The sequence below is a fragment of the Peromyscus maniculatus genome, chromosome 13 (genome assembly GCF_049852395.1).
Source record: "Peromyscus maniculatus bairdii isolate BWxNUB_F1_BW_parent chromosome 13, HU_Pman_BW_mat_3.1, whole genome shotgun sequence".
NCBI classification, from domain to species: Eukaryota; Metazoa; Chordata; class Mammalia; order Rodentia; family Cricetidae; genus Peromyscus; species Peromyscus maniculatus.
In genome coordinates, this window is record NC_134864.1 from 58,895,967 (window position 1) to 58,920,867 (window position 24,901).

At 38.5% G+C, this 24,901-nt stretch overlaps 1 protein-coding gene across 12 annotated transcripts in view; it reads left to right on the forward strand.

Moving 5' to 3' along the window:
- The window catches only part of Boll (boule RNA binding protein), a 100,998-nt gene extending 76,988 nt beyond the window's left edge, over window positions 1–24,010 (forward strand). For 7 of the 12 annotated variants that reach the window (XR_013044159.1, XR_013044157.1, XR_006063128.2 and 4 more), the window contains one exon: window positions 19,814–24,010. Coding sequence is in view for 7 of the 12 variants with exons in the window: in XM_015993771.3 (XP_015849257.1) it covers window positions 19,814–19,972 (159 nt within the window). In the remaining 5 variants the exon portion in view is untranslated. Of the gene's footprint in view, window positions 1–17,488; window positions 18,717–19,813 lie in introns of those variants that run through there. The other 5 variants (XR_013044158.1, XM_076550372.1, XM_076550369.1 and 2 more) reach the window with 2 other exon arrangements.
- Window positions 24,011–24,901: the final 891 nt, after the last annotated feature.

A 24,901-nucleotide genomic window follows, 5' to 3' on the forward strand; every position in this document is an offset into this window, starting at 1 on the left:
AGAAAGCCTAAATTCAGAATGCCACTGAAGGGGTTCCCTAGAAAAATAAAAACACCCACCAACAAAAATATTTCTCCAGGGTTAGCACACAAAGGCCCACGCTGCTGTGGACCAGGGGCGCCAGGTTTCACCCCAGGGTGACAGTAGAACTTAGCAGTGACATCTGTGTGGTACTGGCTTTGCAGGCATGAAAGACACAAAATCGAGGGCGTCGCAGAGCTTTGTTCCATGATTCCAGAGAGCCACTGAGCCGGGCAGTGTGTATCAGTGCTGGAGTCCCTGCAGAGAGACCCTGAGAGGCCACTGCATTGGAGACTCCAGGATGTTGGCAATGCCAGGACCATGGGACAGCTGATGAGAGCTGAAGGCACAGAATGGAGCCTGCTTAAAAAGGCTGCAGTGCCACAGCTAACAGAACAGGGAGTTGCAGGTACCTTGAGCCCTCTGGAGCCCAGATGATTCCACGGAGAGCACCATGGCTGACATGGGACTTGAGAATTCGGTGCCTCACCCTGCTGGATTTCAGTCTGACTTTGCTCCGATCTTGTCTTCATATTCTCCCTTCTGGCATAGGAATGTTCTATACTGTTGTATATTGAAAGTATATAACTTACTTTTTTCTCCTTTTAATTATTTTAGAGAATTTCATATGTAAGTACTGTGGTTACATCATATCTACCCCTCCCTCCCTCCCTCTCTCCCCTCCCCTCCCCTCCCTTCCCCTCCCCTCCCCTCTCCAACACCACCAGCGTTCCTCCAAGTTCCTCTCAAATTCTTGCCCTTTACTGTTACTGTTTTAGACCCACACAGGCACACGGTTTTATGTAAGTACGACTTGCTGAGCCTATTTAGTGTTGCTCTTAAGTCTATGTTAGACTGACCACTGGGATCGGGTAACCAGTTAGGGGCCTTCTCCCTAAAGGAAACTAATTGTCCCTCTCTCTGCAGCCATTGATTCCTGTAGTCTTTGTGTGTGGTGGAACCTGATGAGATCTCCTCCATCCATGTTGAGATGTCAACTAATGTTGTCACTGTTCAGATCATTTCCAAGCAGCCATGTTGTTGAGGTGCCCGGGATGCACCGTCCCTGTCCTACCTTGAAAACAATCTTAGAGCAGGCATCCTGGTTCCCTGGCTTTAAGATCTTTCTCCACCCTCTTCTGCAATGTTCTCTGAGCCTTAGGTATAGGGTTTGTGTCGCAGATGTACCAGATGGGCTTGGGCATCCCCCAGTCACTTACTCTCTGTGTTTTGACCAGTTGGAGATCGCTGTAATAGTCTTCAGCTACTGCAAATAGCTTTTTGATGAAGGGGTGAACTACACTTATTTGTGAGCATAAGTATTGAGAATACTTGATTAGCAAAGTCTCAGTAGTAGATTATCCTCTGTCATACAAGAGCTCAGAATGAGGAGATGTCCTGGAGTCTCTCGAAAGACTTTGCACTAAAAAGTGCAAAGATTATAAGGATTTTAACTGGATGCATTTATAAGCTTATGGCGACAAGAAGTGGATGTCAAGTTGACAAGGGGTAGACTTGGGATTATTAATATTGTCAACTTGAGAGATCTAGAATTACTGGAAACGAGCCTCTCAGTGTGTCTGTGAGGGGTTTTCTAAGTTAGAAACAATTAAGGTGAGAAGACTCACTCGATGCGCACGACAGCAGTCCATGGGCTGGTATTCTGGAGTGAATGAAAAGGACAAAGACTACAGTAGCATTCCTCTCTCTTTCCTGGTTGTGACACAAGGTGACCACCTGCTTCAAGCTCCTGTTGCCATTAATTCCCCACCATGACAGACTGTACCTCAAACTGTGACCCAAAATCAATTCTTCCAACCTTAAGTTGCTTTTGTCAGGGCCTTTGGTCAGAGCACCAAAACCAGTGACTACGCCAGTGTCTCAATAAAGGCTGATGGTCATAGACATCTGCACATCTGTTAAGGCTGATGGTCATAGACATCTGCACATCTGTTAAGGCTGATGATCATAGACATCTGCACATTGGTAAAAGCTGATGGTCAGGCATCTCCACATCTGTAAAGCAATTCTTTTTTTGTTTGTTCACAAGGTTTTTCTGTGTAGTTTTGGTGCCTGTCCTGGATCTCACTCTGTAGACCAGGCTGGCCTCAAACTCAGAGAGATCCACCTACCTCTGCCTCCCAAGTGCTGGGATTAAAAGCATGCGCCACCACCACCCAGCTGTAAAGCAGTTCTTTAAAAAACAAAAGTGGGGGAAGGAAAGGGCAGTTTAGTTTTGCACATTGTCTTGTTTTATACGTAGACCAGACTCTTCCCGAGTTCTAGGCTTGACAGTAACTATCAGCTCTGCAGCCTTTGTTGTCTCCAGGACTGAGCCGCTCGGCCACTTCTTCTAGAGCTTTGCCTTTGGTCGCTGGCAGTGCGCTAGTGAGTTCTCCAGTAGACAGCTCCAGACCACAAATGGAAGCGTGCACTTTCTCCCCAAGACTGCTGTGAGCCTGCCAGCCGTCACCGAAGCTGGGAGGACCTCCCTGCTCCCTCCCTTAATAGCTCTCCTCCAGTTTGTTCTCTAATTGCCATGTCTATCCGTGTTCAGTCATTTTAAATAAAGAAACTTATTCTGATAACAAGAAAGACCCCCTTCAATCTTGCTTTTTTTCCCTTTCCAGACACTGGCATTCTCAGGGATCTCTAATTTCTATTTAGGGTAGAATTTTCTCCAGATTTTCAAAATATTGAGTCTTTTCTTGTCTATATAGCTCAATAAAACCTCTCGACTAAAGATAATAGGGCTTAAAGGTATATTCATGCCCACCACATACACATTGTCATCCCTGCTTTCATTTTCAAGGAAAAATTAAACTATAAAAATGTAATTCACCATAATTAATTCTGTAAGAGTTTTGCTCCAGTCTACTCATAATACAAATGATGTTTAAATCTAGTGGGTATCCCATCAACATCTGTACATAGGGCACTGAACAAAAAAATAACTATAGTTCGAGACTTGGAAATTTCTTAGAAACAGAAGAGCACAAGAGTCTGCCTGCATCTCAGCTTCCCGGGGAAAGGCTCAGGTAGTGCCCAGCACTGTTGCCTGACAGAAGAGTCTGTCCACGGAAAGATGCTTTGCTTAAAGAAATGGTTTAAATGTAACTAATTCCTACTTATGTGTGTCGTTCTGGGTTCTCACTTTCTTCTTCCATAGCTTCAAGTTGTTCACAGTGGTTCCTAATAATAATATATTTTGAAAATATAGAAAAACAAACCGTGATAATTTTCACTTGAACAGAGTGGTAGAGCCTTTTAATCCTCAATTAATGTTGTTTTATATGTCATAGACACTTGAGACCAATTTTAAAGATCGACACTGAAGTAGAAAGCTACTTTTTGTAACTGAGTCTTAAAAGATCGGATGAAATTGGAAAACATATGATAGTTAATCACTGTTTCAAAAAACTGTCCTGACTTCCTTAAGATTTCATAGATTTAAATTCTAGATAATGAAGACATTTTGGCATTGGTATTTATGAAATTTGGGGCAATCATAACCTGAGTTGCCTTAGTATTTTCTCTATTGGGTAGGACTTGTTGTGTTTACAGTCATCCCGATTCGTAGTGCTTGAATTCCAGACATTATTTTGGATAAGCACTTGCATCCTTCTGTTGTGGTGGTGGTGGTGGTGGTGGTGGTTTTGGTTTTTCAAGACAGGGTTTCTTCGTATAACCCTGATCGTTCTGTAGCTCACTCCGTAGACCAAGCTGGACTGGTACTCAGAGATCCACCTGCCCTCAAGTGCTAGGATTAAAGATGTGCGCCCCCACTGCCTCCAGCTCATTCCCAATTTTTTTAATCCAGTTGGATAATCTAGATTGTCTGAAATGCCTGGGTAATTACAAGTTTCTTTTATCACTCTTACACAACTGTTTCTGTATGTACATATATAAAATGGGGTAATAGAAAATGTATGTTGATTAGAACTATCATTCTGATATTAATAATATCATTATTAACAAGCAGTGTGCATTAGAGATTCTATAACCAAGTCTCGGTTTATAGACAGAACACAAGCCTAGAGACAGTCTCGTGTAGATGTAACCAATCGTCTTTTTAAAATAAGAAACACAGAGCCAAGGTAAAAGAGAAAGCCGAGAGGTCAGAGCTCAGAGATAAAATCCTACCTCCTGCAGTGCTCCTAGCTTCCCCGAGAGAGAGCTACTTCCTGTTTGTCCGTGTTTAAATATTCTTTCTGTTCTGCCTTCTCATTGGTTGTAAACCCAACCACATGACTGCCTCATCACTGCCTGTAAGTACCGCCCTCCAGGTCTTAAAGGCATATGTCTCCAATACTGGCTATATCCCTGAACACACAGAAATCTACCTAGCTCTTCTAACCACCACGCTCTTGCTATGGCTCTAATAGCTCTGACCCCAGGGCAACTTTATTTATTAATATAAAATTAAAATCACATTTCAGTACAAATAAAATATCACCATATTTCCCCTTTTCTATTTTAATAAAAAGAAAAAAGGCAAAAGGTTATAACTAACAAAAGAAAAACTATATACAAAAGTACAATAACTATATACAATATATACAAGTAACAAATACCTAAACGATGTCTAGTCCATTTGTATTTGACAAATCAGAGAAAATAATTCCCTTATCTATCCTATTTTAGTAAGTTCAAAATGTATCTAATTCACTTTCTATCCTAATTAATCTTCAACTATAACTAACTAATCTTCAACTCCCTCAGAGACCCAAGAAGGAAATAATATTAGCTAACAAAAATAAAAACAGGAAGTGCACAAAAGCAACTTCCAAAAATTTTGTGAGTTGACAGAAACAGCCAGCTGCCTGGGCAGTCACCTGAGGTTTCTCCACAGTGTTGGGGCATCATCTTCAGCCTATAGGCTTATCGTATCTGACAGACTCATTTGTGAAGTAGGTTGTACACAAGGTCAACAGTTCAACCTCACATTGGGTGAGAGCAGTCCATGTACCAGAAACACCTGAATTCCACTAGTGTCATGTCATGATTCAGGATTTTAAATTCTGGAAATTGTTGACGGTTTTTTAATTCAGCTGTCCATTCTTCTTGGCTGTGTATATATGGCTTCATCTCGGCATCCCCTTCTTCTCCACATCCCTCTATTAAATGCCAGTCTACTATTGAGAGGCATGAGCTTTCAGCTGCTGTTCCATTGTACAACAGAAGCCATCGGCCCACTGCCTGTTCAGCTGCCTTCGAAGAAAAGGGTACTGTACCTTTTCCAGATTGTGAAGGCGACTTCAGGGATGGTGCCATATTGTCCTGGCCTCAGAAGATGCCTTCTGATAAAGCCATAACCACACTTGTTTTGGCAGGAATCAGTAGTCCTTTGTTTCGTGTTCTGTCTGTCCATTTTGTCCTGTTGATTTGAGGATACTTTGTTGTCCAGTGGCTAACTTTTGCCACAATGAAAATTAACTCCATATGCAGTTTCTTTAATGCCCATATTTTCTCTGAAGTAGATTGGTACTGCCAGGAGCTGACATGTCTCAAAAAAGAAAAATTTCTAAGTTATTAAAACATTTTAAATGCCATATTCTGTAGATCTCTGAAGGGTTTGAAGATGACCTGTCTAAAATACATCTGCTCAATTTTTAAAACATATCTAATATGACTACAATTTCTATTGTAATGTCTATAACTACTAACTTTCATTTCTTTATATCCTAATAGTTGGTAATAATGTAAAGTATTTAAAACTAGTAATTGTCTTTTTCTTTTCTTTTCTTTCTTTCTTTCTTTTTTTTTTTAAACAAGAACCTTAAATCTAATCTCCTTTGCTTAGCCTTTTTCCTAACCCTTGACAACAACTTGTGACCAAACCCCCTAAACAATGAAAATTATCCCAGACCCAAAACCCATTAAAAGAACCAAAAAACCACCCGCCCCACACCACTTCTTTGGCAATGTGGGTGTCATATTCTTAAAATTGCTTCCTGCTGGGTATGGGCAGAGTTATCTTTATCCTGAAAGAAAAATTTAGGTTACTTGTCAAATTCTAGGAAAGGTAACTATATCCTTCATTATTATCCAGTCTGTGTATAAAGCCAAAGTTCAGGGTTTATCTCAAGTCCTTATTCAAGTAGTCTTTGAGACTGGATCATCTCAGCTAGTCATCTCAAAATTGCTCTGAGCACCTTGTAGTTCAAAGCTGATCTGTAGATGATGTTTGTCAGTTTAGTGATATTATTATTGTCCACGTGGAATTGTTGTTGTTGTGGTAGTGGGGCCCCATCTTCTTTCCGGAGACTTCAGTTGATGTTAGGCCTGGCCGTGATTTCCTGCAGAAAACTGATAAGAGACTCGAACACAAAGACATATATATGCAGCTAATTGAAGCCTTTTTTCTAGAATTAGATAGTACTCTATATGACCATTCATATCTTAACAAAGTTTAAAATGTATATATATATTAATCTTGTAAATTTTGATATAAAATTTATACTTTAAGAAAAGTTTAAGAATCAGAATAGAATCAAAGAGTTGAGATTAGTAATAGAATAGTCCCTTAATTAATTTGGCTTTTGTCCTGTCCCATAGCAGAAAATGGCTCTTTCTCGCATGATACAGGGAGTTTGCATTTTCCTTTTAACAACATGCTTGAGTTTAAAGAAGGAGAGAGCCATTCTCCAACTCCAAAGTCAGCTTTAAATTTTAATTGAACTGGGACTATTAGAAAACCAATAGTGTTAAATCTTTAGAGAAAAGCAGAAACAAACATTTAAGAAGACATAAAAATTTTGAGATAATATATACCCATATGCCATATACTCCCATATACTCTGTTTCCTGGGATAGATGATTTGTCCCTTTTCTTCAGTTGTCTCATTTGTCTTGTGTCCTTCAGATTCCTTAACCTTCATTCTCCTAAAAGACAAAAACAAAAACCTTCCCCCAAGACTAATTTTGGGGATGTTCCTTTTTGGCAAGTTATTATCTGATTAAATGAAAAGACATGTGTTACAGGTACAAGTTAGTTTAAATTGGATGTTCATGCTGGTTGATGAACTATCACCTCCTCTAATTAAGAGGTTTTTCTTGTTCAAATCGAACCTTTATCAATTTTGATGGTATCCACAGCTTATCTTCTCCTGTAGAAACAAAAGCAAAACCTCGTCCCCAAAATAATACCTACCCTGGCTTCCATTCTGAGGTCAGCACATCCTTAAAGTATATAGGCTGATTTAATTCTGTAGTTTTTTCTATTACCCAATGTCTCTCTGCAGCTGTTGTTCCTTTCTCATTGGCATTCAGAAAATTCAAAGTTAATAGAGCATTATGCAGTCTATTTCTGGGGGTTTTTGTTACTCCTTTCTGTTTATTTAGCATATCCTTTAGAGTTCTGTTTGATCTTTCTATAACTGCTTGACCTGTAGGATTATGTGGTATACCTGTAATATGCTTTATTTTGTAATAATCAAAAAACTGTTTCATTTTAACAGAGACATATGATGGAGCATTGTCAGTTTTGATTTGTGCAGGTATACCCATGATGGCCATAACTTCTAGCAAATGAGTGATTACAGAATCAGCTTTTTCAGAACTCAAAGCAGTTGCCCATTGAAATCCTGAATAAGTATCAATGGTGTGGTGTACATATTTCAATTTTCCAAATTCTGCAAAGTGAAACACATCCATCTGCCAGATTTCATTCCTCTGAGTACCCTTTGGGTTACATCCTGCTGGTAATGGCGTTTGATTATAGAAGGAACAAGTAGGACATTTCTTTACTATTTCTTTGGCTTGTTGCCAGGTTATGGAAAAATCTTTTTTTAAACCTTTACTATTGACATGATGTTTTTTATGAAATTCTGAGGCCTCCAGCACATTTCCTACCAATAATTTATCAATCTCATCATTGCCTTGTGCTAAAGGGCCTGGCAAACCAGTATGAGATCGGATGTGAGTTATATATAAAGGATGACTCCTTTTCCTGATTGTATCTTGTAATTGAATAAATAGTGAAGTTAATTCTGAAGCATCAGGGATAAATTCTGCAGTCTCAATATGTAATACCACTCTTTCAGCATACTGAGAGTCAGTTACTATGTTGAGAGGTTCTGAAAAATCCATTAATACCAACAGAATAGCATACAATTCTGATTTTTGCACTGAATTATAAGGACTTTGTACCACTTTACTTAAATTTTCTGATTTGTAACCTGCCTTTCCTTGTTTGTTGGCATCTGTATAAAATGTACAAACTCCAGATATGGGTTTTTGCCGTACAATTCGAGGCAAGATCCAATCAGCTCTCTTTATAAAATCAATTCTGTTGCTTTTGGGATATTTGCTGTTAATTTCTCCCAAAAAATTACTGCAAGCTCTTTGCCAAGGTTCACTTTCTGTCCATAATTTTTCAATGTCCTCCTTAGTTAAAGGTACGACAATTTCTGCTGGGTCTATTCCTGCTAATTGACGAAGTCTCAATTTTCCTTTCCAAATCAAGTCAGAGATTTTTTCCCCATAAGTTTTTAATTCTTTATTTGGTTTATTTGGTAAAAATATCCATTCCAATATAATATATTCCCTCTGCATTAATATTCCAGTAGGGGAATGCCTAGAAGGTAAAATAACCAAAATGCAATCCAGCTTTGGATCAATACGATCCACGTGCCCTTCATGTACTTTCTTTTCTACCAAGGCCAATTCTTTCTCAGCTTCAGGTGATAATTCTCTTGGACTATTTAAGTCCTTGTCACCTTCTAAGGTTTTGAACAAATTAGTCAGTTCATCATTTTTTACCCCAACAATAGTTCGTAGATGAGAAATATCTCCAAATAATCTTTGAAAGTCATTAAGAGTCTGTAGTCTATCTCTCCTAATTTGCACCTTTTGGGGTCTAATTTTTTGTAGCTCTATTTTATATCCTAAATAATTAATAGAATCTCCTCTTTGTATTTTTTCAGGAGCAATTTGTAATCCCCAGCAAGGCAAAATTTTCTTTACTTCTTCAAACATTCTTTCTAAAGTATCTGCATTTGAGTCAGCTAGTAAAATATCATCCATATAATGATAAATTATAGATTTAGGAAATTTTTTACGTATCACTTCCAATGGCTGTTGTACAAAATATTGACACAGAGTTGGGTTATTTAACATTCCCTGTGGGAGGACCCTCCATTGAAATCTTTTAACCGGTTGAGAATTATTATAAGTAGGCACTGTGAAAGCAAATCTTTCTTTGTCTTTTTCTTGTAAGGGTATTGAAAAGAAACAGTCTTTTAAATCAATAACTATGAGAGGCCATCCTTTTGGTAACAGAGTAGGCAAAGGAATTCCAGATTGTAGAGAGCCCATTGGCTGAATTACTTTGTTAATTGCTCTAAGGTCTGTTACCATTCTCCATTTACCAGATTTCTTTTTAATAACAAATACAGGAGAATTCCAAGGGCTGGTTGACTGTTCAATATGCTGAGCATTTAGCTGTTCTTCTACCAGCTCTTCTAAAGCCTGGAGTTTCTCTGTTGTTAAAGGCCATTGCTGAACCCATACAGGCTTGTCTGTTAACCATTTTAAAGGTAGAGCTGTTGGTATTTTTGGAAGATTATCAGTTGTTGTGCCCTGTTCCTGTATAATATGGATGGCTGGTGACCACTCAAAATAATGCCTTCTAATATTTCTCTCAGAAACATGTGCTAGTTTATGATTTGTTTCTGAGATTGGAGGGATTTTAATCTGAGTATTCCATTGTTGCAACAAGTCTCGACCCCACAGGTTCATAGCTATGTTAGCGACATATGGTTTTAATTTTCCTCTCTGTCCTTCTGGACCTATACATTCCAGCCATCTTGCACTCTGTTTCACTCCAGATAATGTCCCAATTCCTAACAGTTGAACGTTTACCTCCTGAAGAGGCCAAGCTGGATGCCAAAATTCTGGTGCAATTATGGTAATGTCCGCACCTGTGTCTACCAGACCAGACAACAAAACACCATTTATTTTTATCGTTAATTTTGGTCTCTGTTCATTAATAGAAGTTTGCCAAAAAATTTTCTTTATGTTTTCTCCTGAATTTTCTATTCTCTCTTTTTCATCATCCTGACCAGCATGATTTATTCCAATAGTCATTTGGTTATTTAATCGCTCAGAGCAGGGATTTCCTCTACAGCTGCAGGAAAGGTTTGAACTGGTTTTGCTATGGGGGCCTGCATGAGGCCCCTCCGGGAGTTTCCCGAAAACTGAGGCAAAGGATTACCCTGTCTGTCCTTTGTTGATCTACATTCGTTGGTCCAGTGTTTTCCCTTACCACACCTTCTGCATACTCCAGAAGGAAGGGGCCTTCTGTTGCCATTGTTCCTTGAAGAAACATTGCTTCTAGGAATGACCTGTTTACAATCCCTTTTAAAATGTCCTTGCTTTCCACACCCAAAACATCTAACACTCCTCAAACCTTTTGAAATTACTTCTCCTACCCACGTATCATCATGCTCATCAGCCTCAACATTAATTGTTTCTCTAATCCAATCTTCCAAAGGTGCAGATCTTGCCCTTAACGGCCTGATTATTCTTTTGCATGCTGCATTCGCATTCTCAAATGCCAAAGCTTCAATTATTGCCTTACTAGCTTCTGATCCTGAGACCATTCTGTTTACTGCTGAAGCCAGTCTTTCTAAAAAATCTGTGAAAGATTCTTTTGGGCCTTGCATAACCTTTGTGAATGACTCAGGTTTTTTTCCTGGTTCCTCAACTCTGTCCCATGCATTCAAGGCTGCCATTCGACATAAAATTACGGTTTGAACATCATATAAACATTGTGTTTGTATTGAAGCATATTGGCCTTCTCCAATAAGCTGATCCTGACAAACTTGTATTCCATTATCCGTCCATTGTTTTTCTACGTTTCTAGCTTCATCCTTAAACCACGTTAGAAATTGAATTCTCTGGCTGGGTTCCAGAACAGCTTGTGCAAGGTCCCGCCAGTCCTGTGGTATAATCCTATTATATGTTGACCAAGAGTTTAACATTTGCTTTACATGTGGGGAATGCATGCCATAAGATACTATTGCCTCCTTAAACCTTTTAAAATCCATCAGTTCAATTGGAGCCCAGATATTTTGTGTAGCCATTTGATCAGGCATCTGCTGTACGGTTACAGGATAAATTAAGGGTGACTGTGTGAAAACAGGCTTTCTTTCTGTAACCTTATGATCCAAACTTGAACCAACTTCACTGTTAAAATTAACAGGTTTTTCTAAAGCTGTTATCCTGGCACTTAAATCGACTATCTTTTTAAATAGTAAAATGAGAATAAGCATGGTGATAAACTGCATAATTCCCATAATACTAATCTTTTCATATAGTTGTTCCATTGTCAGACTGCCTAAAATTTCAAACAAAACCCAATTTTCTTCCAATGTACACAGGAAACCCATTTTTTTAAATGTGGAAAAAATTTTTCTTTTAAATAGTTTCCTTTATGACTTACCAAATCTGCATAGAACAGTAGAAATCCGAGCGAATTTCAAAACAGCCACCTAGAGTCCTAGGTGTGAATCCAGAGAGAGAGAGAGAGAGAGAGAGACAGAAACAGAGAGACAGAGAGAAAGCAAGAGAGAAAGCAAAAGCGAAAGTGAAAGTGAAAGTGAAAGCGAAGGGGTAGCCGGCTAAAGCTTAAAGCCAGCCACTTGTTCCCTCTTGAGCCGAGTCAAGGCTTGGCTTTACAGGCAGGGGCCCTGTTTAGCAGGGCAGGCCTGAGCTGTTTGTAGCACTGGCTTTAAGCAAGCAGCTCACAGTCCAGCCTGAGCCCAAGCAGACCTGGGCCGGGGCTAGGGAGCCGGCTGCTCCGGCTAGGGAGCCGGCCCCAAGCAGTTTTTAATGGATTCTTGTCACGTTGGGCGCCAGATGTAGATGTAACCAATCGTCTTTTTAAAATAAGAAACACAGAGCCAAGGTAAAAGAGAAAGCCGAGAGGTCAGAGCTCAGAGATAAAATCTTACCTCCTGCAGTGCTCCTAGCTTCCCCGAGAGAGAGCTACTTCCTGTTTGTCCGTGTTTAAATATTCTTTCTGTTCTGCCTTCTCATTGGTTGTAAACCCAACCACATGACTGCCTCATCACTGCCTGTAAGTACCGCCCTCCAGGTCTTAAAGGCATATGTCTCCAATACTGGCTATATCCCTGAACACACAGAAATCTACCTAGCTCTTCTAACCACCACGCTCTTGCTATGGCTCTAATAGCTCTGACCCCAGGGCAACTTTATTTATTAATATAAAATTAAAATCACATTTCAGTACAAATAAAATATCACCATAGTCTCGTTTTTAACAAGTGGGTTTTGGAGATTCATTTCACACATCACCCTGTTCCTTTGTTGAAAGTATCAAACAAGCAACTGATACATCACCTCAGATTTTGTAGACCTGAGTTCGTGGATCTGTTTCTAACTGAAGGAAACTGACCAAAATCTGATTTGTAAAATACAAAATTTAATTCCTTGTTAATAATATTTAGTTCTTTCCACATAAAATATTTAACTTAGGACTTCACTACATAACTAAAGTTACTATATTTCTGTCCATATTGACTGGGGGGGTTGTATTTTAAAAACGGCAGGTGGCACTTTGGTGGGTTGGAGCTGAGGGGCCCCATGCCATGCAGACAGCAGTCACATGGAGAGTTTTATTGGAGGGTGGAGGGAGGGAGAGAAGGGAGCTGAGGAGAGAAGAGGAAGAAAAAAAGAAGAGAAAAAGAGACAGGGAAGGAGGAATAGAGGAGGTGCAGGTGCAGCCTCATGGGAATAGAGGGAGAGAGGAAGCAGGCAAGGCCCCGCCCTCTTATGTCTTGTGCTCATTGCTATGCAGAGAGACCACATAGCAATGAGCACATGACATTGTCAGGACCCTGAGTGGGCTAAGGCATTGCCTGCATATTGGCCAGGTCCCCAAGGGACAGGTCTGAATGCTAACAGGGCAGTTAAGATAGGGTCTCAAGTAGCCCAGACAACACCTTGCTATTTAGCTGCAAATGACCTTGAACTCTTGACCCTTCTGCCCCCAGCTCTAGAAGGTTGGGATTATAGGCATGCACCTCCCCGCTGGCTTTATCTCAATGGCTGTTTTTACAAATACCAGTGGAGAGTGGATACAATCTCTTCCTCACCTCAGTGCAGTGTGATTAGTTCCATTTTCTGAGCATGCCATCATGAAAAAGGAAGAAATGCTGAAGAGAATACCCTGTTTGGGTTTTTGACAAGACTTTGGAAATTAAAAACTTCGTCTAGAGAAATTAACTCAAAAAAATAAAAGGGAAAGGGTGTAGAGTTGAGTGGGTAGATAGGATCTTGGAGAGTTGGGGACCAGGAAAAGAGTTATCAGAATATATTGTATGAAAAAATTTCAATTAAAAAAAGATAACCCTTAAAAAATAATAATAAAAAAATACTTAACTCTGAACTTAGAATATAATAAAACTTAGACCATGCAACCCATTTACTTTATTCATTTGCTTCTTAAATATTACTTTTTAAATCACATTTGCTTAAGTTGAGTAGACCCATTACAGAGAATTACTGTCCTCTAAATTATTGGAAGAAATGTCCCAAATTTTTCCTAAAGAACATTGTCATGTGCATCTCCCAGTTGGTGTTTTTCTTTTATTTTTTGTTTGTTTGTTTGTTTGTTTGTTTTGTTTCGAATCCTTCGAACCAAATGCCTTTATTCTAGGAGAATGAGACCAACAGTACAGTGTTTATGTCCTGTCAGAAGAATCTTATCTTTTTTTTTTTTTTTTTTTTTTGGTTTTTCGAGACAGGGTTTCTCTGTGTAGCTTTGCGCCTTTCCTGGAACTCACTCTGTAGCCCAGGCTGGCCTTGAACTCACAGAGATCCTCCTGGCTCTGCCTCCCGAGTGCTGGGATTAAAGGTGTGCGCCACCACCGCCCGGCAAGAATCTTTTCTTTATTTGCTAAGTACTTTGCTCTATTTTGAAGTAAAACAAACTTGTGATTAAAATATGTCTATATAGGGCCATGTGTATCACTTTAACTGTTGCCTCAGAAATAGCATCATGCTTAGGACTTGTCAAGTTTTATTATAATTAGGAGTCTTCGAGTTATCATTATATGAACTCAGAAGCAATCCTTGCATCCTCCTGAGGCCTGCTCTGCCATCATTGACGAGCAGGAGATGTGACTTGATTTTCATTCTCTTCATAGACATCAAGACCAGGGGGTTGGAGAGGTGGTTCAGCAGTTAAGGGCACATATTACTCTACAAGAGGAACCAGGTCTTGTGCCCAGCACCATATCAGGAAGCCCACACTATAAGTCCAGTTCCAGGAAGTCTGACATCCTCTCTGGCTTTGTGGACACTGTGTGCACGTGGTACTTATAAAGACAAGCAAGGACACATGTAGACATACATAAATAAATAAATAAAAATAATTTTTATTTTATGTGTATGGGTATTTTGACTGCATATATATTTGTGTACCACACGTCTGCCTTGTGCCTGTGGAGGCCAAAAGAGGGCATTGTGTCTCCTAGACTGTAGTTACAGACAGTTGAGTACTGCCCTGAGGGTGCTGGGGATTGAACCCGGGTCCTCTGGAAGAGCAGTTTGTGCTCTTAACTGCTGAGCCCCTTCTCCAGCCTCAAAAGGAAGTAGGTTTTAAAAACAAAGGAACCACAACCATTGACCTATGGACAGGATCTTGTGAGTCCTGCTTTCACGTCTGCTCCTTGTGACCAGAGCTTGTCCATCCCTGGTCCAGAGGTTTGTCTTCATTTTACTGAGGGTTGTAATTAGATTTTTTTGTGTGGAAACAGCCTCATGTAGCCTAGGCTGACCCTGAACATAGCTAAGGTTGACCTTTGAACTTCTAATCCTCCTCTCTGTCTTCTGAATGCTGGAATTACAGTTGGGTACTACCATACCCAAGTTCATGTGATGCTGGGGATCAAACCCAGGGTTCCTTACAGGAAAGGGAGCGCCAAAAAAATAACTAAAATTGCTGGGCGGTGGTGGCGCACACCTTTAATCCCAGTACTCGGGAGGCAGAGGCAGGTGGATCTCTGTGAGTTCGAGGCCAGCCTGGTCTACCAAGTGAGTTCCAGGAAAGGTGCAAAGCTACACAGAGAAACCCTGTCTCGAAAAAAAACAAAAAATAAAATAATAAAATAACTAAAATTGTCTAATTTTTTAATTTTTCATATTAATAAACTTAAATCATCATTCAGAAACTGCTTCTCAAAAATGAAGATCTAGAAGTGCCATTGATATGACCTCAACTCTTTCATGGAAACTGAAATTTGATTACATGAGCATATTACAAACCGCATGGGTTTTCTGTGTCCATGGTTTACATGTGCAGATTCAATCAGCTGTAAATCAAAACTGTTTTAATTGTGCCCGTACTGGACATGATGCTTTTTCCTTGATATTCCATAAACAATATCTATTATAATTATATATTTACATTGTATTAAGTATTATAAGTAATCTAGAGATGGTTTAAGTATATAAGATGTGTGAAAATTACATGGAAACACTATGCCTTTTATATAAGGGATTTGAATCCAGTTGGTTTACTTGTAGGGGTTCTGAAACCAATCCTTATGAATTCTGAGAGAGGGCTAGAAATGTGACATTAAACTCCAAAGCCATAATCTGAAAGCAGATTGAACCCCACAGGTTAGACTTAGGCTTCCTATGACTTAATTTGTTATTTCCATTCTAACCAGTGATACAGTGCTGTTTAAACTAACGGAATTGTGTTTAGAGGAAAGCCTTTTTCCCTGTTATAAACCTGAAATTACAGAATCATTTCATGTAATCGTAGAAATCCTAGTGTATTTATTATACATGACAGAACACTATGAAAGAGTGTTTTACTTCTACGGAAGGGTGAGTAGCAAGCAGGCACACCTAGCAGAATTTTGTTCAAATATAATATAATATAATAATATATTCTCATGGTTCCCCTTCCCTAACTCCTCTCATATTTCTCCACCTCGCCACCCACACAAACCCACATCCTTTCCTGCTCTTGCTCAGTAGAAACCAAACAAGTTAGATGAAATCCTACAAACCTGAATAGGACAAAACAAACAGAAAAACAAAGAGCCAAAGAAAAAACACAAGAAACATATAGATGCAGAGACACGCATTGGCAAACACAGAAATCCCTAAAAACACAAAATTAGAAAACATATATAAGCAAAAGTCCTCTAAGGTTGAGGGGGACGGGGGGAGATACCCAGAAAAAGCAGTTTGAGACAAACGTCCCTCCAAAAATACTGTTGAGTTCATAACCGCTCTGGTCTTACACTTCCCTGCCTCTTTTCAGAGTTCCCTGAGCACTAAGGGGAGGGGTTTGATCTCATTTAGTCCGAGTGTTCCAGCACCTCTCACTCTGCACATTTGTCTGGCCGTGGATCCCTGTATTTATTCCCATCTACTGCAGGAGGAGGCTCCTCTGATGATGGCTGAGCAAGGCACTGATCTATGAGGATAGAAGAATGTTGTTAGGAGGCATTTTGTTGCTAAATTCCTTTAACAGAACAGTGGCGTTTGGTTTGCCCCTAGGTCCCTGGCCTATCTAGTCTCAGGTTCTTGGCCACTAGAACAGTGTTGGGGAGGAGTTCCATCTCATGGAGTGGGCCTTAAATGCAAGCAGACGTTGGGCGGTCAGTCCACAAGCTTTGTACCACAATTGCATGGAGGCCAGCCATAGTAGATGAGACGTTCTGCGGCTGGGTTGGTGTTCACTTTCTCCTTTGGTGGCGTGCAGAGGGCCTTCCAGTCCCCTGAACACTAGTCAGCAGGGATGAAGGCTCTGGGTGTGCACCAGCTCGACTCCTCCATGTTCAGCGAGTTGTGCAGGTGTTGTCTTCAGCAATAGGTAGGGTCTTACTGTCAGTTTGTGGAAGCAACCAATAGCCTTAGCCATAGACTGGGTTGTTTGGTTTGGCCAACAAATGGATTAGATGTAACCCGGTCCCAGAACTGGAGTGTTTATTTGGCAGCAAAAGCTGTCCATTTGAGGCTCTGTCTCCCTCATTACTTGGCAATTTCATTTAGATCCCCTTCATATGTTTATGGAAGCTTCTACTGTCTTGTTTCCTTCCATACAACCCCTCAAATTGTCCTTCATTTGAGCTGACCTCCCCGAATTCCCGCCCTCATCCCCCTCTTCCTTCTTCCTCCTCGTTTGATCCTCCCACTCCAGTCCCTCCACATCCATCCGTAACTGTCCCATTCTGTTAGCCCCTTCCTAGGGTAACACATTCCTCCCCACAGTCCCTTTCCCTAATCTCTAGGATTATATGGATTGTAGCCTGCTTATCCAAGACTTAACAACTGACATCCACATATAAGTGAATATATACCTACTTATCTTTTGGGTTTGGGTTACCTCACTCAGAATGATTTTTTTCCTAGCTCCATCCATCTACTTACCTGTGAATTGATTGTATTATTTCACTTTTTTTTTCTTTTTTCAAAACAGGATTTCTCTGTGTAGCCCTGGATGTCCTGGAACGTAGACCAGAGGAACTAGAATTGGAGATCCACCTGCCTCTGCTTCCCAAGTTCTGGGATTAAAGGCATGCGCCACCACACCCAGCTGATTTCCCATTTTAACGACTGAGTAATATTCCATTGTGTAACTATACCATATTCTCTTTGTCCATTCATTTGTTGACTGACATATAGGCTGTTTCCAATTTCTGGCTATTATGAATAGAGTAATGAATGAACATGATTGACCAAGTGTCTCTGTAGTAAGATGTAGAGCCCTTTGCTCGTTACAAAGTCCTTTTTTTTTTTTTTTTGGTTTTTCAAAAAAAAAGTCATTTAAAGTATTATGCAAGTCAGCATTCTAGGAAATATAAGAAACATTTGGTAAGAAGAAAGGGCTTCTAGGGTGTCCCAGAAATCTTTTGGCCATCAGACAGCAAAGAGAGCCATAGCTTGGGCCATCCACTCTCTTGAGACCATAACACATCCAAAATCCACTACCAAAACATTTCTCCATCTTCCTCTCCGTTCTTCTTGCTACTCTACAGTGCAGGCGTTCACCAGACTGTGTGGGGTTCCTCATTTGGTCTTAGCATCTCAGTTCCTCCACTCAGCTACAGCCCCAGCTCTGCTAGCTGGGGACCGTTCTTCAAGCTGGTTTTGTTACATCCTAGTGATGAGTACTAGACTCAAACCATTTTTATGTAGATGAAATTTGATCTAATTAATTTTCTTACTATTTTTAATTATGTATATTTTTGTATGCGTGCGTGTGTGCGTGCGTGCGTGCGTGCGTTCGTGTGAGTGCAAGCACCCACAGAGGCCAGAGATGCCGGAAACCCCTGGAGCTGGATATGCAGGTGGTTGTGAGCCACCTAATGTGGGTGCTGGGAACCAAACTCAGGTCCTCTGGGAGAGCAGTACTTGGCTTCTAACCACTGAGCCATCTCTCCAGCCCCAAATTTAATCTAATTCTAAGGTAAAAATCACTATCAAAATTGTCTTATGGTCTCCTGAACTCAAAAATTTGTAAAAAGTGCGTGACCTAATATAGCCTAATGTCATTGGAGTAAATTTTCTCATAATACTAATTTTTGATAAACTTTCTTTAGCTTATTATTACAATACATTGTTACATTCTTTCCAAGCTGGAAGACTATTTTGTAATGTCACAAAGTATCATAAGTGCTATTAATAAACTGTAATTGCACATTAAATCTGGAAGCCTCCAGATCTGTTATTCACTCTACAGATGACTCACTGTTTTCGTGAATTTCTCCTGACGGTTACCTGCTCTAGCACTGCTGTGTTCGTTCTTTAGTGGTAGATATGCTCAGAGCTCTAGTAGAACAGTAGAGTGCTCTCTGTGCCCATACCATGCTACTTGAAACTTCATTGTAAAATTTCCCTTTGGACAAACTTGGCTTTTTAATCTTAGAAATTGTATTCGTATCCCTTAACTGTATGTAAGATGCTAGTTAAATTTTAGAAGAACTACTAAAATATTTTTATAGTCAAATGTAGTTGATTTGGTCTAGGTCCTACTTCAGAAGTTTTATTCAGTATGGCACAGACACTGTCTCCTTGATGACTTAATTCCTTAATTACAGTATTGAGCTCCAGTCATTTAAAGTAGACAGAACCATTGATGAGATTTCTAGGCAACAGGATTTGCCTCCCCCAGATGCTCTAAAGCAGGCATTAAGTTATTATAGATACCTTAGTAAAATTCCCTATTTTCAGTGTCTTAAGCAGGGGACTGTCTCTAGCAATCTTTATATTTTGCAGTAGATCAAATAAAAGTCACTTGTTAGCTCAACAGTAAGAATTTTTACCTATTAACATTTACTATATTAATGATCTGTTGATTTTGCTCTTGCTAGTGCTTTCTTGTCCATAAGATCTAATTCTAATCTTATATATCATAAGCTTAACATAATTTTTGTAAAAATAAAAATAAACTTAACCAAAGTTTAGAGATGACCCAAAGAAAGCATAACATAATTTAGAAATCTCCCTGAATATGGGATTTCTTTATACCATGGGATGCCTCCCTGTCTAGCAGATTAGAATTAGCCTACTCTTCATAGGAGGCATTTCCTGAAGAACCCTTTCCTCAGAATCCAGACCCAGGGCTCAAAGGTAGACCAGGCTTGACTAGCACACACAAGGCTTGGGTTAGATCCCCAGTGCTTTCTGACCACACATCCAGACACAGTTCATCTTATTTTTAAATTTTTTCCTTAAGTCATTATAAAAATGAGAGCCATTTAAAGTGCATTAAGACCCTAACTCTGTTTAAATCTCTCAATAGGAGCCAAGGTTACATTCTGTGAGAAGAAGCTTTTCTCATCCTTCACCTGTGGCTTTGAACCCTCGATACCCTCGAAGCCCACACTTCCATCCTAGAAAAGAGTTCAGAGCAGAGGATTCAGTTTCCACTCCACCTTCCTGTACTGACTTTGTTAAGTAGACTCTGGGATAACTGTTTGGTCCAGAAATAGAAATAACTAGGCCTACATGTGGTCTAGTAACAAATGAGGTTTGGGGATATGCTTAAGGTTAATGTTTTTGCTCTTTTTTTTTTAAAGAATTTTTAAAATCTTAGTAGCCAGAACATGGGAGATGCAGAATTCAATCATGGTTTCCTTTATTAACTCAGACACATAAGTGAGACCGAGTTACAAGTCCTAGCAGGCGGGACCACAGCAGTCTTAGCAGCACGATCAGATCATCATACATAACCCTGGGTTTTCAGTCTCATTCCAGAAGTTTCATATTTGTAAACAAATCCATGGCATAGATAAAAATACTTAGCAACAGACCATTTTTGTAATGTTGTATAAGTTTTAAAAACCCCATCTTGTTAGGAGATGATGCATAAATTCTAGTTTTCACATTATTTTGGTTTTACTATATTTGTGTTTGTATTTTAGCTGTATTAAGTGGCTATGATAAAAAAACATTTCAAGCTCTACTTACATTACAAATTTTATACATGTTGATATAAAAATAATTTGTGTATTATAAAATATAACATATCCATTAATCTGTCATATTATAATATGACATAATATTATATTAACCACTTATTGTATAGTGGTTACTATGACCAAAGTGACACTATCCTTCAATGTTCTTAAAGATTATCTATTCCTCGCCCTCTTCTGTCATTCCTACAAGAAGTACAATTGTTCATAGGGCATAGCACCTTAGGGAATATAAGTATTCATAATTACATCATGTCAGACTTGATACTGTCAGGATTTTTATCTTTCATTCACTCGGTTCTTTGTGAGGTTTATAGGCTGTTAAAACCATAGAATTTACCCATAACACAATTTTATTTTCAAATACAAAGAAACTATGATTGCCTGCTGTTATGGAATGAGAGAAGTTTCTAAAATTAAAAAATATACCACAATATTTAAAATTTTTAAATTAAAAATTACTATCTTTTAAGTCAGTGCTTTCTGTTTACCAAATGTAACTTCTGTTTTAAAAAAAAATTATTCCTTTGATAGAAACTTGGATTAGCAAAACAGTAAGGTTATATAAATCAACAATATTTCAGTTGACTACATGGAAATTTACTTTAGAATTTAATGAAAGTTGATAGCACAATACTTCTAAGAAATGCTAGAATTTCAGTATTTTAAATTTACACCTACTCCAAGATTTAATACTGTCTTGTACTTCTGCTGGGAAAGAGTAAGAATTATAAAAAGAAAAGTTCTTATAATATCTGAAAGGCAATACCCAATAATAACTTGAGTAACTTTTTTATTCTGTCTCATAAAGGATGGTGAATATACTCATGGATGTACATATATATTTGGGGTATGTAATCTTAATATTTCTGGGCTGAAATACATGTCTATGAATAAGATGTAATAGTATTGTTTAGTAGATAGAATCTTCATACATCCTAAGGCTTTTCCATCTTTTATTAAGACTATTCCTTTTGCTAGTGTTACTTTGAAAGTAACATGCTATATGTATTGTTACCAGAGCCCTAGCCAAAATATCATGAACAATATCATGAAACAATATATTTGATACTCCATTTACCTGTTTTCAGTATATATTTTAATCCCATATTTATTATTCAGGCTTATTCAGTGAATAACAGGCATTTTTCTAAAAACTTTTATAAATTCCAAGAGTTAAAGAGTAATTGTATTTTGCATTAAAAAAAACTGAAAGCGAAATGTTTTTGTTAACCAGTTTCGTTCAGGCAATTATGCTCTCTCCTAAAATACACTCTACTTCCACATTATCTTTACTCAATTCTGTAAAGATTATATATTATATTTCTCTCTGTAGACTGTGAAGTATAAAATGGAGATTACTTGAAAATACCAAAAGGTATTACTCTGTTTAAGCTGTTATACCTTGCTCTTATTTTACAAATGTAACAAAAGTAACTTTAACAACTGTAAACCATCAGTGTTTAAGCTTTCCACTTTCCAGGTCTTTTTCTTAGCCATCCTACATCAGCCTCGCCCTGGTTTCAGATTGTTCTGAAACCACAGCCAGCAGTGTCTGAAGGAAACATCTAGTCAGCGTAAAAGGGGTTGCCGAAGGACTTCCTCTTCCTTTGCTCTCTGTTATTCTAGCAGAATAACAGTTGAGGTTAGATTAATACAGTGTATTCCTTGCTAATCATATTAGGATCTTTGTTTTCAGCACCAGAAGAAACAAAGCTACACTCTATACTCCCGTAATATTTCTAACAACATGTAAAAGTACACAGCCAGATTTTTTAAAGATATGCAAAAATTTCTGTCTTTTGTAAAAAGCCAAATGCTGATGAGTAAAGTTAGTAGTAGTATTTCTGCTCAGACTGTGAAGACTGCTGTTAGTTAAAATAACGTTTACTATCCTGATGTTAGAAAGAAAAATGAATAAACTCAGCAAAAATCCCATGTACACAGGTGTTTAAGCCCATGTCCTGACTACATATATAATCTTTACAGAATCTGTTTTAAACAGTTGAGCTAAGACACACATAGCTTTACATATTGAATATTTAAACATCTACCTCAACAAACTTAGCAATGATGGTGTTCAGTAGCTTGGTTCAGCCTGACTAGCCCACTCGATTACTTGGTTTTAAGTAGCAAGTTTTCTCTATTACTCCTGTCTGTCCAGCTAAATCACAGTGGTTTCCTAATATGTCACACTGAGCTACAGAGCTATACGTTTACACGGTTGGCTTATGTCAGAGCTAATAGTTCTTTATATAATCTCCATGCATTACAGAAAAAGTGTGTGCTCTTATGCTGGATATATAATTTATGACACCAGTTAGATAAAAAATATTTCACTCAAAATGTGGTGTGGATTACCTTATAGAGACTGACTTTACGTGAACAATAGTCTAAATAATTCCCTTGAGCACTAACCAACCATTTTTTATATTTTATACGAGTCAAAACAATGTCGCAATGAACGTTAAAAATGTTTGCTTTGCATCCAAATAAAAGTCCTTCCTCAAGTGGCATGAAAACCAACCACTCATCTTTCATGCAGCTAACTACACACATTTCCAATAACTGACCTTGTCAGTACTTAGAAATAGACTTCTTATTTTAATTAGAGTCCCAAACTGAATTAAAAATAAACACTGGCTAGAGAAAATGCTTGTCTCAACATGTACAAGATGCTAGTTCAGTCTCCAGCATTTAAAAAAGAAAGAAAAGCCATCCACAATGAAACTGGAACCGAACTTAATACTAAAAATCTGCTTTTATAGAAAATACAGAGAATTTCTGTAAAGTGAGCTTTATAGGAATTTAAGTATAATCTGTCAACTCAGTAATTCCAGGTTCCCAAGTATTAAGAATTTGAACCTTAGGAAGTCTTTACAAATTAGAAACTGGCCCTTAATGTCAACAGGTCATTCATTACCTACTGTGCATTCTTTAAAAGACTGAAAAGCAGTACACCTTGCTAACAAAGGTCTGTCTACATTCAAACAGGATCCTAAAGAAGTTATTTTAAACCTAAAATTAAAATGTAGGTTTCTTGGCCTTCCTAGTTGACAACGATTTTAAAACATTTGATTTCTTAAAATATATTTTACATGGGCGCTAAGACCTGCATAAAGATGGCTTTACCCGTTTTGGGGTTTTTTGTTTTGTTTTGTTTTGTTTTTTAGTGAAACTTGTATCTAATAAAACAGATACAATTCCTCTTAAAATGTGAAGTTTTTCTTTCACTATTTTTGCAGTTCACAGTAACGTTTCTAGTTTAAAGAGATGAGAACATCTTGACTATGTTATGAGATAAAATTTATCAAGAATTATCCAGTATGTGGCATTTAGATAATGGGTAATAACCACAGCCAAAGGACCTGGTTTCTGCAACTTTTTAGGAAATTTGTCATAAGAATAGATGTCATAGAATTTAAATTGTTAGTAAGTAGATAAGTTTTATTAATATGTTCATTTGTATTAAAGTGTATGTATGAAATAAAAGAGTTCCAGTGTTTGTGGCCTCTAGTAAATTCTCTAGCATTGTTACTATAATAGTTAATTCAAATAAACTTGAATATTGATATTTGTCTAAAGATAAATGTGTAAAGTATTAATTAGGAAAATGTCATTTGAAATACTTAGCCTCATGACTCTATGACAACATATTTTCATTTTTAGAATAGCTTCTTAAACTTTGTCCATTTGTGACCCTTTTCACCCAAGAAATTTGTATGACTCTAGTATATAATATAGAAGAGTGTATACAAGCCAAACATTTACTGATCATAGATCATAAATCATAAACGTTACAACAATCCTTTGGTACACTTAGAACCTTACCCTTTATTAACGCCTAAAGCAAAGGTGTATACTAAGATGAACATGCTTATTTATCTTTACATAAAGCATCAACGGAGTCAACAAGATGTTTCTGTGTAAGGCTGGCAACCTGAGTTCACTCCCCAGAGCTCTGTGAAGGTGGAAGGAGGACCAGTCCCAGAACTGTCATGTCATCTACACACACACACCACCGCCTGTGTGCCAGGACACACACACACACACACACACACCAACAGTAAAATGTTTCACATCTTTAGGAAGTAAATCTTGGCTGACTAGCTGATACTAAGACGTAAAACATCTTCAACTTCCGATTATAAAGTCAAAATGATGCTGAGAATGCTGCTTCATAGAAACACAAGACAAAATGGCAGGAGGGCGTTTAGGGTTAGTTCCGAAACTGTTGGAAAAGCTGACCTGGTCCCTAAATGAAAGTCTTTTAATTTTTTTGTTTTGTTGTTGGACAGGGTTTCTCTGTGTAGACCTGGCTGTCCTGGAACTCACTCTGTAGCCCAGGTTGGCCTCAAACTCACAGAGATCCACCTGCCTCTGCCTCCTGAGTGCTGGGATTAAAGGTGTGT